The following is a 13,982-nucleotide window of genomic DNA, read 5'->3' as shown; positions in this document are numbered from 1 at the left end:
AAAAAGTTTATCATTTCTAGCAATTAGAGAAATGCAAATCAAAATACTCTAATATTTCATTTCACTCCATTCAGAATGGCAGCTATTAAGAATACAAACAACAATAAGTGTTGGTGAGGATGTCAGGAAAAGACACACTCATACATTGCTGATGCAAAAATTGGTGTAGCCAATCTGTAAAGCAGTATGGAGAATCCTTGGAAAAGGGGCAATGGAACCACCATTTGACCCTGCTATATCTCAGTCTGTACCCAAAGACTTAAAAAAACAGCATACTACAGGGAGACAGCCATATCAATGTTTGTAGCAGCACAATTCACAATAGCTAAATGTGGAAGCAACCTAGATGTCCTTCAGTAGATGAATGGATATGGATAGATAAAATATATATACTATACATATATATGAAATGAAATATGATTTAGCAAAAATGAGAATAAAATCATGGCATTTGCAGGTAAAAGGATGAAGTTTTAGAATATAATGCTAAGTGAAGTTAGCCAATCTGAAAAAAAAAAAAAAAACAAATGTAAATGTTTTCTCTGATTTAAGGATGCTGATTCATAATGGAGTTAGGTGTGGGGCATGGGAGGATTAGATGAACTTTAGACAGGGCAAAGGAGATGGAGGGGAAGGAGGGACAGGGAGGTAGGAAAGAATGTGGAATGAGATGGTTATCATTACCCTAAGTATATGTATGAAGACATGAATGGTGTGTGTGACTCTACTTTGTGTAAAACCAGAGATATGAAAAATTGTGCTCTATATGTGTAATATGAATTGTAATACATTCTGCTATCATATATAAAAATTAATATTTAAAAATATAAATTAAAAATGAATATAAAAATTCTTAAAACTGCAAAAGCTATGTTAAAATATTCAAATTAAATAAAACTTTAAGGTTGAAATATAAAATAAAAGTAATATTTTATTTACTGGTACAAAAATCATTGGATCAACATCCATGTGATATTTAAAAACTATTCCTTGATTGATTCATAGATATTAAGTCACAATTTTGAAAATTATAAGTGACTTACATGTAAATTTCACTAGTGTAGGCAAACAGCAGGGGACTTGAGTTAATTCTAAATGAAAGAAGCAAGAGTGAGAGTAGAGGCCATAGGCCTAATCCATGAAACACTGGGTCTGTGAGCTCTTCCTCTCACTTCTCCTTCATCTGTCAGTTCCCCCTAGTACACACCCCATCCCACATTTTCTTATTTACCTGTTTCACACTGTTCTTTATCCCTCTATGTTTTAAATACTTACATTTTATGTACTTTTTGACTTTCAAAGCTTAAACTTAATAATGCATATCCTGGGTTTAAATCAAAGTAGAGTTATGTATTTTATAATCTCTTCAACCATCAGAGTCCATTACCTCTAAGTTAATAAATTGGAGTGTAGGTAGACTGATTTTTGAGGCTATATTTTCAGCAGATTCTAAGGCTATAGTCTGCAATTTTTCCTAGACTTTTTTCATCACTTTTCTATAAAAGAATCTTAGGAATATAACTTAGTTTCAAATAACATGTTAAATGGAGATTTGATTAGCTACATCAAAGAAACCTCACAACCAATAATCTATTCTGAATATTCCGAAATAGCTAACTCAGGAAAATATTTAATTCTAAAAACAAGTATTTTGCCATGAAGAATATGAAGACTTTTTCAGCAAAAAACATAAGGTAATGAACAGAAAATTAAACATGGAATGTATGGCTCTTATGTTTTTTTAAAATAAATGTAATGTATCTTTTTATAAGAAAGTCTTTCAATCTACAAATAGAAGACTATATCAGTATCTATTGTGATTCTACAACTAGAATACTCTGGTATGAGTTTTGTAAAGTTTCCAAGTTCTTTCATGGACTACTAGAAACAAAAAGCCATCCAAAAATGTGGACTGTGTATATTAGAAAATCAAATTATTAAAAAAACTACTTCACAAATGAGAAATTAAATATTTTATCACACAAATCACGATTTACTTTGGAAAAAAAGCAATCCAAGATTTTCTGACTTCTGAATTTAGAATAATTGACATATTTGGCCTAGTAGGACAGTATTATAACATTCTAAATATCTGTTATATATCCTCAAATTATGCATAACTGCATAAGTGTTCATATTATAGTAACTTGTGTTCACATGAGTTTTTTAGGAGATTTTCCTCAGACCCAGGAGTTGACTAATCAGTCTCCTCATTGCCAGCTTCATGTCTTTGTTCCTCATTGTGTAAATGGCAGGATTCAGGATGGGTGTGATCAGAAAGTCCACAATGGCAAGAAACTTATCCACTGGCACTGTGGGAAATGGCCACATATAAACAAAGATGCATGGTCCAAAAAACAAAACCACCACAGAGATGTGAGCTGAAAGGGTGGAGAGAGCCTTGGACAAACCACCTGAAGGGCGTTTCCATACAGTGAACAGGATGAGGATATAGGAGATAATCAGCAAGAAGAAGGTGCCTGTGGAAATGAACCCACTGTTGGCAGTCACCATGAACTCCATGCTGTAGGTGTCTGAGCAGGCCAGTTTGATAAACCAGGGAAGATCACAGTAAAAACTATCTATCTCATTAGGACCACAGAAAGGCAAATGGACAACAAAGGCTAACTGGGCCACTGAGTGAATGATACCAATAAGCCAAGCACCAGACAGAAGCAAACTGCACATCCGTGGGCTCATGATGGTCAGGTAGTGGAGGGGCTTGCAGATGGCCACATATCTGTCCAAGGCCATAGCTACCAGGAGCACCATCTCAGATCCACCCAGGACATGAAGGACAAAAATTTGGATGACACACCCCTGGAATGATATTGTATTGTGTCCAGAGTAGAGGTCAGAAATCATCTTGGGAACAGTTAAAGTAGAAAGACATAAATCAATAAATGAGAGGTTTCCTAAAAGGAAGTACATGGGGGAATGTAAATGAGCATCGCAGGTCACTGTAATCACAATGAGGGTGTTTCCCAGAACAATGGTGAGGTACAACACTGTAGAGAAGGCGAGGAGGAAATGCTGTACTGGTCTGTAGTTAGAAAGTCCCAGGAATATAAATTCAGACACTGGAGAATAATTTGTTTTATTCATTGGTTTCCTTTATGTTATCTGAAAGGAATAAAGAAAATAGCTCGTCTATGAAAAACTATACATTCCAGGGCACATACCAGGCTCTACATCATATTCTGAAATAAACCAGACCCTGACTTTATATAATGTTTGGCCTAGTTGTGAAGCAAGGCATTAAATAAGTAACAAAGTACTTGGGTACATTTAATGCTATAAATTATTTGGAGAAAATAACTCAGGGTTAGAGAACTTTTAAAGCTCATAGCAGTGGCATCTGCTTTGGAAGTGTTTGTACTAAGATCTAAAGGATTGGTAGGGCTAAAAAAGAGAGGGAGAGGAACAAAGATGATCTATCCAGGGGAAATAACATGGGAAATACTGTGAAGCCTAATGAAACAGAACAATTTGGAATAAATAAGAACTACTAAGGGTCTGATAGAAGTAGAATCCTATTAATGAACCATATCAAATAGGTCTAGAAAGGATGATTTGTTAGTAAGTGGTGCTGATGCAACTTACCACACTTGGAAGACAAAAAACATGACTTACCTTAAAAGAATAACTGAAATGGGTTTCAATGATATTTCAATCATTTTTTTAAAATCCTAAGAATATATAGATTTTAATATAATTGTATGAGAAAATTGTATCAGAAAAGATCTTTCTAAGCATAGACTCTCATAATTTATAGAAAAAAAGTGACACTTTCATATTTTAAAAAAATGTGTGTTGGGGGGAATCCCATGAAAATGAAAGGAATCAGTGGAACAAATGAAGGGGATTGATGAGGAGGGAGGAGGGACAGGAAGGAGGAGAATAACAGTAGAATGAAATTGACCAAATTGTGCTATGTATGTATATGAATACACCACAGTGAGTTCCATCTTTATGTATATCTGTAGAGCACAAATATAAATAAAAGAAAGACCAGTAAAGAAGGGGGAACAGGAGGAACAAGGTAGGGAGGGAAAGACGAAGCACTGGTGACTGGTTAGAAAAAACACTGAACCCTATGATGTAGAATATCATGGGAAAAATAATGTGTTCCAATTTTTAAAAATAATCAACTTACACAAGAGAATAAAAACATTTAAAAATTAACTCTAGGACATTGAAAAAAGCATAAGCAACCATATCTGGAGTTATATTTATTACTTTGAACTGTATGAAATTGTGAAAAAATATATATTTCCAAATATCAGTTTCCAAGGGTTCCATTTAAATTATTGATTTGGTTTTCTCTTGCAACATTTGCTTATAAGATTTGTTTCTGAATATTCTAAGTTACTTTCCCTTTTAAGTAAAAGTCACTTTTCCTTTTTCTCAGCAAATCGGACACGAGGCTATCTATTGGTTTTTATGACACTGCTGAAGATGAGAAGTTAAGAAAGCACTTGATAACAAATAGAAAATAAAATATGTAAACAGGTATACACAAAACAATATTTTCCATGTACTTTTTGTGTGATGATAGATAGAATGCCTAAGTACCATAGCTGATTAAAAGCTGAGTTGTCTAGAAATAATGAGTACACTGGTTATTTAACAAGTTTATATATTCAAAAGGCAATGTCCAGGTCCATTTTTGCACTTGACTTTAGATTTACCGTCAATGAGAGTATAGGATATTGCTGCTGGAAGACCAAGTGTTTCAACATGAGTGTGCTCCATGGGGGTGTCTGACAGTGGGTACAGTATTACATAGCTTGTACCACTACAAGGGAATTCATTTTTTTTGGTACTCATTCTGCTTAAAGTAAAAGACTCTATTTGGTTCCATTCTAGCTTTAATGAGTTTCTAATTTCTAAGAAGTGGAGAATCGTGAATCCCTATTCCACACCTAAACTGAATATTCTGGGTTCTCCCTTGTCTAACCACTACCTGCTCTACTCCAGGCTCAAAACTGCTAGTAACATCATGGTGTCATTCCTTCCTGTGACATCTTCTCAGCAAGAGGGGAGCATGAGCTGGTGGGAGACCATAAGCACATTAGAGTCAAGAATGACTTGGGGGCAGCCAGGTCACACAGGACTGTACATCCTGAGTGCTATGAACATGGAGCAAGTACTGTAGCCAAAAGTATAATGCCAGGAAGCCTTGATACAAGGGAACTAGGTGGAAATTTTTATGGAAAATAACTTGGATTAAAAAAGAGCAGGAACGAATGAGAGAGGATGGAATTATCACCAAGGAGAATGGAAACAGGTGTAATTTTCAAAAAGCTCCAGTTGCTTTTACATTTTGACCATGGTATGTATGTGTTTTAAAAGATGCATATTCTGAAAAGCAACATGTATAATTAGTATCATCAGAACCATGGAAGATGATGAAATAAATATTCTGCAAACATCTCAATTTAAAAAGGGGCCAAAGACCTTAACAGACATAAAGATGTACAGATATAAAGATGGCAATATGCTAATGAAAAGATGTTTTGCATCATATATCATCAGAGAAATGCAAATTAAAACAATGACACACTACTGGTACTCAAAAAGAACAGGCAAAATTCAGAGCAGTAACAATGCCAAATGCTGGTAAGGACACACAGAAACAGAAACTCTCATTCATTGCTTATGGGAATAGAAAAAATGCTACAACCACCTTGAAAATGATTTGGCTATTACAAAATTAAATATATTTTTACTATAGGATATAGCAATCATGCACCCAAATGAACTGAATAAGCAATAAATATTTAAAGCAGGCTTTTTGTTACTGTCATAACTTGGAGGTGATCCATGAGTCCTGTAGTATGTGAATAGATAAACTATGGTACATCTAGACAATGAAATATTATTCTGCAACCAGAAAGAATTGAGCTATCAAGCCAGGAAGAAACATGGAAGAATCTTAAGTGAATATTACTAATTGAAAGAAAGAACAATTTTAAAAAGAGCAAATTTTATGTTCCATGTATATGACATTCTGGAAAAGAAAACAACTACAATGATAGTAAAAAGACCAGTAGTTTCCAGGGTTCAGAGAGAGGGAGGGGCACACAGGTATACAGATAATTTTTAGGACAGTAGAACTATTCTGTATAATTCATATCATCATGCTCTAAAGAGCATTCTTTTTTTAAAAAACAAAGAAAACAGTAAAAAGAAATTATCAATATTTTTGTGAGTAATGGAAAATGCATGATGTTATTGCATACTTCTACTTTTCATAACTTTCTAAAATTCAAAATTTTTAAATTTAATATCAATTGTTATCAATCAATATAATTCAATTAGAGAAAAATAAGCAATATTTTCATCAAGTAGGAATATGAGTCACTTATGCAGAATATATGTAAATGTATTAACTACAAATTGGGGAGTTCCAATTACATAGAAAAATTAAAAAATAAAGACCACAAGTAACCCATAATTACAAAAATATAAGAACAACTGAATTTATTTAAATATATTGAACTCTACCAATTTTTAAGAAAATACAACTTCTTTAAAGTTTTGATTTGCTTTCCCTAACAGATTTGCACAGAGAGAGAGAGAGAGAGAGAGAGAGAGAGAGAGAGAGATTAAATTCAGTGAATTTGTAAGAGTCCTTATATTTGAAATTCTTATGTATAATAAGTGGGAATGGGAATTAAATTTGATAGAATTTAAAATATTTAAATTAATTCATAGCAAAAATATATAACATTCCTAATATTGAACAAAGGTTAAACTTGTGGAGGATGTATCATAAGCAAAGGAAATGCCATAGCTTACTTGCATAGGGCTGATATATATGTTCACATATTCATTGCACTGCCATTTCACTAGTAATAAGAAATAATTATAAAGAAACAAAACAAATCAATTAGATTTTAAAATCAAATTAGAATTCATGTTTGCACTGAATATAGCACTTTTATTAAAAACTATGGTTATAGATCAACATAACAGAATTAAAATTAAAAAAATTTGCAGCACAGATTCAATGGCATGATTCAGTATTGTGTACACATAAAAATATCTAAAAAGAACAAATGCGTAATTCGTAAGAATGACTAATGTAGCAAAAAGTGATAATACATGACTTCAATTTCCTAAAAGCCTTAATTTTGTATTTTAGATGACCTTTAAAATGAATTAACTTGTTAATAAAACACGGATTTTTCAAAATACAGAAGTGGAGATTCAAATTACATAGCATGTTAAATAAAGAAATACAACACAGACATTAAAAAATTAAATAAAGCATATTGAGGTGAACAATTATTCTCTCTTTAAAAATTAAAATTAGCAGTAAAGCAAAATTCTCAGGGAGGAGTCTACCTGGGATGTAATCATTATATTTTAGTAGTATCTTTTCTGGAGATACATACATTGATTTACACATTTCTTGATGGACTAAGTGGAGCTGATAAGATCAACTCATGAATGGATAAAGAAAATGTGAAAGATAAAAAAATGCACTACCTACCTACCATTTAGCCATAGAAAAGAATAAAATCCCATCATTAGCAATAATACGTATAAAACTGGAGATCATTTTTTTTTTTTCTAGTGAAATAAAGCAGGCAGAGAATGACAATGGGACTGCATGATCTCACTCATACATGGGATCTAAGGATGTTGCTTTCACAGATAGAATGGAATGGTGGTTATCAAAAGTCAGAGGGGCACTGGGGAGAGAAAGTGCTAGAAGTCCTACTGTGCTATGCACAGGAAGGTGGCTATAGACAATGACATATGTACATTTCAAAACTGGAAATTAAAGATTTTCAATGCATTTACCATAAAAACATGATGAATGAGGAGATAGTTATGTCCAACTTAAACATGTCACAACATATGCATGTATTGAAACATTACATGGTACTCATTAATACGTATAATTTGTGTGTGGGGTATGGGGATGGAACTCAGGGGCTCTCGGCCACTGAGCCACATCCCCAGCCCTATTTTGTATTTTATTTAGAGACAGCATTTCACTTGAGTTGTTTAGTGCCTCACCATTGCTGAGGCTGGCTTTGAACTTTTCACCCTCCTATGTCATCTTCCTGAACCGCCGAGATTGCAGACGTACACCACTGCGTCTGGCTAATATGTATAATTTTATGTATCAGTTAAAAAACAAAATCTTTTCAAGAATGATAGAGGTGATTAAAAATGAAGATAAAGGATGGAAATGGCAAAAAATGTTTTCAATAGAAGCAGCATAAGCACTTGAGGAATGAAAAGGGGAGAAGGCAGTCTCTCTGAGTCACCGGATCAATTACCATCCTGCTGAGTCTTCTTCCAGGGCTTACTCTTTCACAGAAGCTCACTTTTTTTTTTTTTTTTTTTTTTGGTACTGGAATTGAAACTAGGGGAACTTAACCACTGAGCCACATTCCCAACCCATATATATATTTTTTAATTTTGAGACAAAGTCCTGCTAGGTTTCTTAGGGCCTTTCTCTATTGCTCAAGCTGCCCTTGAATTTGCAGTCCTCCTGTCTCCCACCCTAAGTGGCTAGGATTTACAGGTGTGTGCCACCTGCCCAACATGCTTTGGTTTTGCAGACTGTTTCTCATCTATAAATTCATTCATCACCTTTTCAATGAGTCTCCTCTCTCTTCACAGCTTGAGTATACCTATTCCATCATGCTCTCAGGCCACTCTGTGTAAGTATCCATCTTAAGGTGTTGACACTTCATGATTAGCATTTGCTTTGTCCTGTTTGTTGGTCTTGCCACATCTCTAAGGACAGAGACAACATTTTATTCACAAATTACACCCATAATATGTGCTCCATAAATATTCATTGGTACACAGGAACATGGATGAGTGGATGACTTATCTTATAATAATATCAAATAGATATAATCATTTCTTGGCACATAATGTTTTCCTCTATTCTTGGATAGTCTCCATAGAATAAATGACAAAGTACAATTTCAACCAAAAAGCTGTTTTAAACATCTGGCAGGATGAATTAATTTCCTATAATCTGCTTGTCACTGTGTCCTAAGTCAAGAAATTGAATGCAGTAAATTTAAGGGAGATTCATCCAAAGGATAATCTAAACCCAAAATTGACTTTTGAAATACAGATAGATTTCTTTTTGTAAAAAAAAAAATTCTATTGAAAAAAATCAATAAGGGAGATTTCAGCTGACACCAATCATATTTCACAGAACAACATGCAGTAGGGATAGACTTGACAAGAGTGGAATTCCGTCTATGCAATTCTGTAGCAACCCACTCTGCTGAAAAGGTTGTCCTTGGGGAATACTGTTCTCTGTGATTGAAAGCTTGGGATGCATAGTAGTGGCTGCACTTCTGAACACGGATGCTGTCATATCCTCCAGGCACCTCTGTGTTCAAGTGAAATCATTCCTTTATTGACTAAATATTTCTTTTACAAAATTGTCATGTATTCAAATTTTCTTTAGAAAATGGACTCCATTATGTTTCAGATAGCTCCTTTATCTCTATTTTTCCATTCATCTTTGAATTTAATCAGTTCATAGAAGTTCCCAGATCTCACATCCTAAGGCACCTTTCACTGCAGCTCAAAGCTACTTGATTTCCAATGAGCTTTGAATCTCATTAAATGAAAGTGGAAGCTAAATCAGCAGCAGCAGTGCTGTGAATGTGCTTCACAATGGATGAGTAGTCACCCAGTCATTATCAGCAAACTATTTTCATTAATTTTTTTTTATTATTTATTTTTATTTCTAGTTGGACACAACCTTTATTTCACTTGTGTATTTTTGTATGTGGTGCTGAGGATTGAACCCAGGGTCTCCCACGTGCGAGGTGAGTGCTCTACCGCTGAGCCACAACCCCAGTCCCTATTTTCATTAATTTTTAACATTTCTTTATCTTGAACCATGGGTTTATATTTCATGTCTTCCTATTGATACATGCAATTATCTCAGTGAGAACTTGTCTTATAATTTATTTATATTATTGAGGGATTCCCCATGCAAAAATTGCTTTCCCAATTGCAAAATGAAACTTTCAGAAAGTATATATAAAATTGTCAGTAGCCAGCTATTTTATACCATTCATCAACTTTTTCTACTAATGTTGGATAGTTCAAAATTATCAAAATGCTTATGAAAGTATATACAAACTTTTGTCTTGCTCTAGTTCCTTAGATGAGTCCTACCTTTACTATTGTTCACTTATTTTTCAATAAAAGTCAGAAATTATTGAAATAAATAACACTTTCCAACTCTGTACTCCCCCTGAATTTATAAAATTACCTTTAGTGTACTATATTAATTAGTGTTCATGACAGCTTTCCATTTGAATCAGCTTTCCATTTTTCTCTTGGAAAATTGTGGGTTTTTTTAGTGTTTTTTTTTTAAATCCTCTCCTTATGTTCCTCTCTTTCCTCAAATTAAACATTATAGAATGTGTTCTTAGAAATTTTATCTGACAAATATTTTGTATATTTTTAGAAATCCTTATAAGATTCCCTTCGAATACATTCCCTGTCACTATGAATTTGATGATCTACCAAGTAATATACAAAGATACTGTTCATACCCTTGCAGAAATGCTGGAAGTATGAAATAAGCAAATGTTTGTCAGTTTCTTAAATGTATGCCCAGCCCAAAGAAAATAATCAGTCTGTGAAAAGACTAAAAAATTTATATGTTGCCTTATATTTTTCTTTAAAATACTTAATCTTGTCTAGAAAGTTTTTGAGATCCACCAGACAAGGTTGTACACCTTCTACAAACCAACTTCTCTGTAAAAGCATATGTATTTTTGTAATAATTTTTGTACCCTCTGATCCATGAACTTCAAATGACTTTCTCTACATTTAATAATGAAGCTTCTGAAGCACTGAAGTATAATTAACACATCTAAAAATATATATTCATATCAAATGAGATTCATACCCTTTTACATTTTTATTTCCAAAAGTAGTATTGCTAATTTGATGAGGCTGAAAGAATACTATTCCTTTCATACTCCTGTACCTGCTCATCCAGCAAGCATGAGACCTGGATTTCTCTGCAGTAGTCACGCTTAGTTTTTCCTGCAGTTTTATGGACAACATATATGAAACCTGGAGTAAAGTATAAAGTGCTTCATGAAATCCCTTAAACAAACAGGAGTGACCAACTCACCTGACCAAACAGTATGGACAATGGAAGGGGAAAACAAACAAACAAACAAACAAAAAAACCCAGCTCTAAACTTAATGAGCTTTAAAAAACTTAAAAGGACTTTCTAAAGGAAGGCTTAGTAAACAACTATCCAAATCTTTTTAGTCCCTCTTATAATATGTTATGATCCCAAAACAAAAAATATTTCCATGTATCAGGGGTATTGCAGACTTATAGAATAGCCCAGGAAGCCTGAAAAGTTCTAAGTTCTAACCTACTCTTGTGAAAAGTTAGCTCTCAAGAGCTGATCAACAAATGTTTGCTGAATTGTAAAAGAGATAAATTCTTTTAATTCTGGCATTTTAGCAAAATACCAACTCTAATTTTATCTTACTCACCTGAACAGAAAAATGAAGGTTATTAAGAAGCACTATCTTCAGATATTGTGTAGAGGTTAAAAATTCTTTCCTTGTGATATATAATACTTATTATTGGGACATAATAAGAGTAAATTATACCTCTACAGCACTAACACTAGCTCTCAGCGACCACTTGACTCTTGGTTACCTAATAGTCCTGGGTCCATTCATCTTGGGAATTCTGCCTTGGAATCCCTATGGCCTGAAGCAAGAAGGAACATTATAAGTTTGATAAGTTGCAAAGTGGCTGAGAAGTTTGGGTGTTAAGTTTAGAAATCTAGCAGACAGAAAATATAAAGTTTCAAAAATCTTGCTTATCCAAAGATAATGAACAAATGTAAAATTACAATAAAAATTAGTGCCTTAAAAATGATTTATATCTGTCTAAAAATAAGCAAACAAGTAAATAAATTGTGACAAATGATAAAACGTGTACATATATTAACTCTGAAGAAATAATTATCATGGTAAAGGAGTAAGTTTTCTGTCATTGGAAAAAATTGAAACAACAATAGATAATCATTAACATAGAAGTGGCATAGTACAGAGAATTTCCAAAGGCATTTCATAGGAAAGAATTTTTACTCATTAATATCACTTCTACTTTTGAAGTCTAATCTGGAATATACATTACATGGTAAAATAGTGAACAGAAAAAAATGTACCCATTATCCACTAGTTTTGAGCTACAAAATACATTTCAACATTGATTCAAGTATTATTTTAATTATAAAATTATTATTTAATACAAATTGCAAATAATATCTATTATTTTAATTGTAAAATTAAGCTTATTTAGCAGTTTTATAATCCACCAATTTACTGTGAAAAGAGACATGAAAGAAGTGAAAACCTAGTCAAAAAACCAATTCTTCCATTTCCATATCATTAAACAAAGTTTTGGGTTGAAACAATTACTTGGAATTATATTGCACAAGCAACCTTAACCATAATAGTCAATGCATGCTGTGCATTTTCATATGGAAAATATCCAAAGGATGATTACAACCAAAGTGATTGATAACCAGTTCTGTGTGAAAGTATACAACACAATTGTATACTTTTAGTCATTAATTGGTTATTGACTACCTTGTGTTTGTAACTTGACAAATAAAAATGTTTTGAATTATTGGTTTTAGAAGTTTACTCTCTAAGGAAAACAAAACTATGATTCATGATTTGAGGTCTTCACAGTTTTGCCTGTTACAAATTCTGTTGCCTATCAAACTGAAAAATGATGCCTGAAATTTGTGTCATAAAAGTGGCTTTTGTAGAATAAGATCATGGCATTTGCAAGGAAATGGATGGCAGTAGAGAAGATTATACTAAGTGAATTTAGCCAATCCCCAAAAAAACAAATGGCGAATGTTTTCTCTGATATAAGGGGGGTGACTCAAAGTGGGGTAAGGAGGAAGAGCATGGGAGGAAAATTACCTCTAGATAGGGTATAGGGGTGGGAGGGAAAAGGAGGGAGAAGGGGAATAGCTAGGATGGTGGAAGAAGACGGTCATCATTATACAAAATACATGTATGAATATGTAAATTTGGTGTCAACATACATTATATACAGAGATATGATAAATGGTGATATAAAAGTGTATTAAGAGTTGTATGCAAAAAGAGAGAGAGCTCATATATAATGGCATAATTTGGTGTAAACATACTTTATATACAGAGTTATGAAAAATTGTGCTGTGAATGGATAATTATGATTGTAATGCACTCCACTATTATCATGTAAGTAAGAAATAAAAAAGGAAAAAAAGTGTCTTTTGTATGCTCTTATGCACAGATTGCTAAACTAAGATGGAAATATGTTACTTTAAAATATTTCTAAATATCTGTTGTGGTTTCAATCTAGAAGCTCCCCCAAAGGTCCGTGTGTTGAAGGCTTGGTTCCTTCCCCATGCATTAATGTTCAGAGGTAGGATTTTGAAAAGGGATCATATCATGAAAACTCTAAAATCATGGATGGACAAATCCATCAATGGATTCTTAGAATAGTAGACTATTGGGAAGTAGTGGTAAACTATGGAAAATGGAACCTAATTGAAGGGAGTGGGTCCTTGGGGACATCCCTTGGAGACTATACCTTGTCCCCAGCCCATTCCTCTCTTTCTGCTTCCCAGCTTTCCTGAGGTGAGCAGCGTTGATCCACTGTACCCTCCCTGCCATGATACTCTTACTCATCTCATATTCAAAGCAGTGGAGTCACCGACTTTAGGATTTTAGACTGAAACTCCTGGCAGAGCCAAAACAGGTCTTTCCTTAATTAAACTGATTTTCTCCTTCATTAAACTGATTTTCTTGGTGTCAGAATGACAAAAGTTTGACTAATGTATTTATTGATTATTTCATAATAACACACACAGCAAAAGAATTTCAAGATGTTAAAAGAATATTTAACTTCCCTCTTCTTTTCCAGCTTTTTA

The 13,982-nt window shown here is 33.5% G+C and overlaps 1 protein-coding gene across 1 annotated transcript; it reads right to left on the bottom strand.

Annotated features, from left to right (window-relative positions):
- Nucleotides 1-2,166: 2,166 nt before the first annotated feature.
- Nucleotides 2,167-3,105, bottom strand: LOC144255336 (olfactory receptor 4F15-like). The gene has a single exon (XM_077799812.1). It carries the CDS (start codon nt 3,103-3,105, stop codon nt 2,167-2,169), a length of 939 nt encoding a protein of 312 aa, XP_077655938.1.
- Nucleotides 3,106-13,982: the final 10,877 nt, after the last annotated feature.

This window comes from Urocitellus parryii, chromosome 6 (genome assembly GCF_045843805.1).
Source record: "Urocitellus parryii isolate mUroPar1 chromosome 6, mUroPar1.hap1, whole genome shotgun sequence".
In the NCBI taxonomy this organism is placed as follows: Eukaryota; Metazoa; Chordata; class Mammalia; order Rodentia; family Sciuridae; genus Urocitellus; species Urocitellus parryii.
This window is presented reverse-complemented; position numbering and strand designations above follow the sequence as displayed.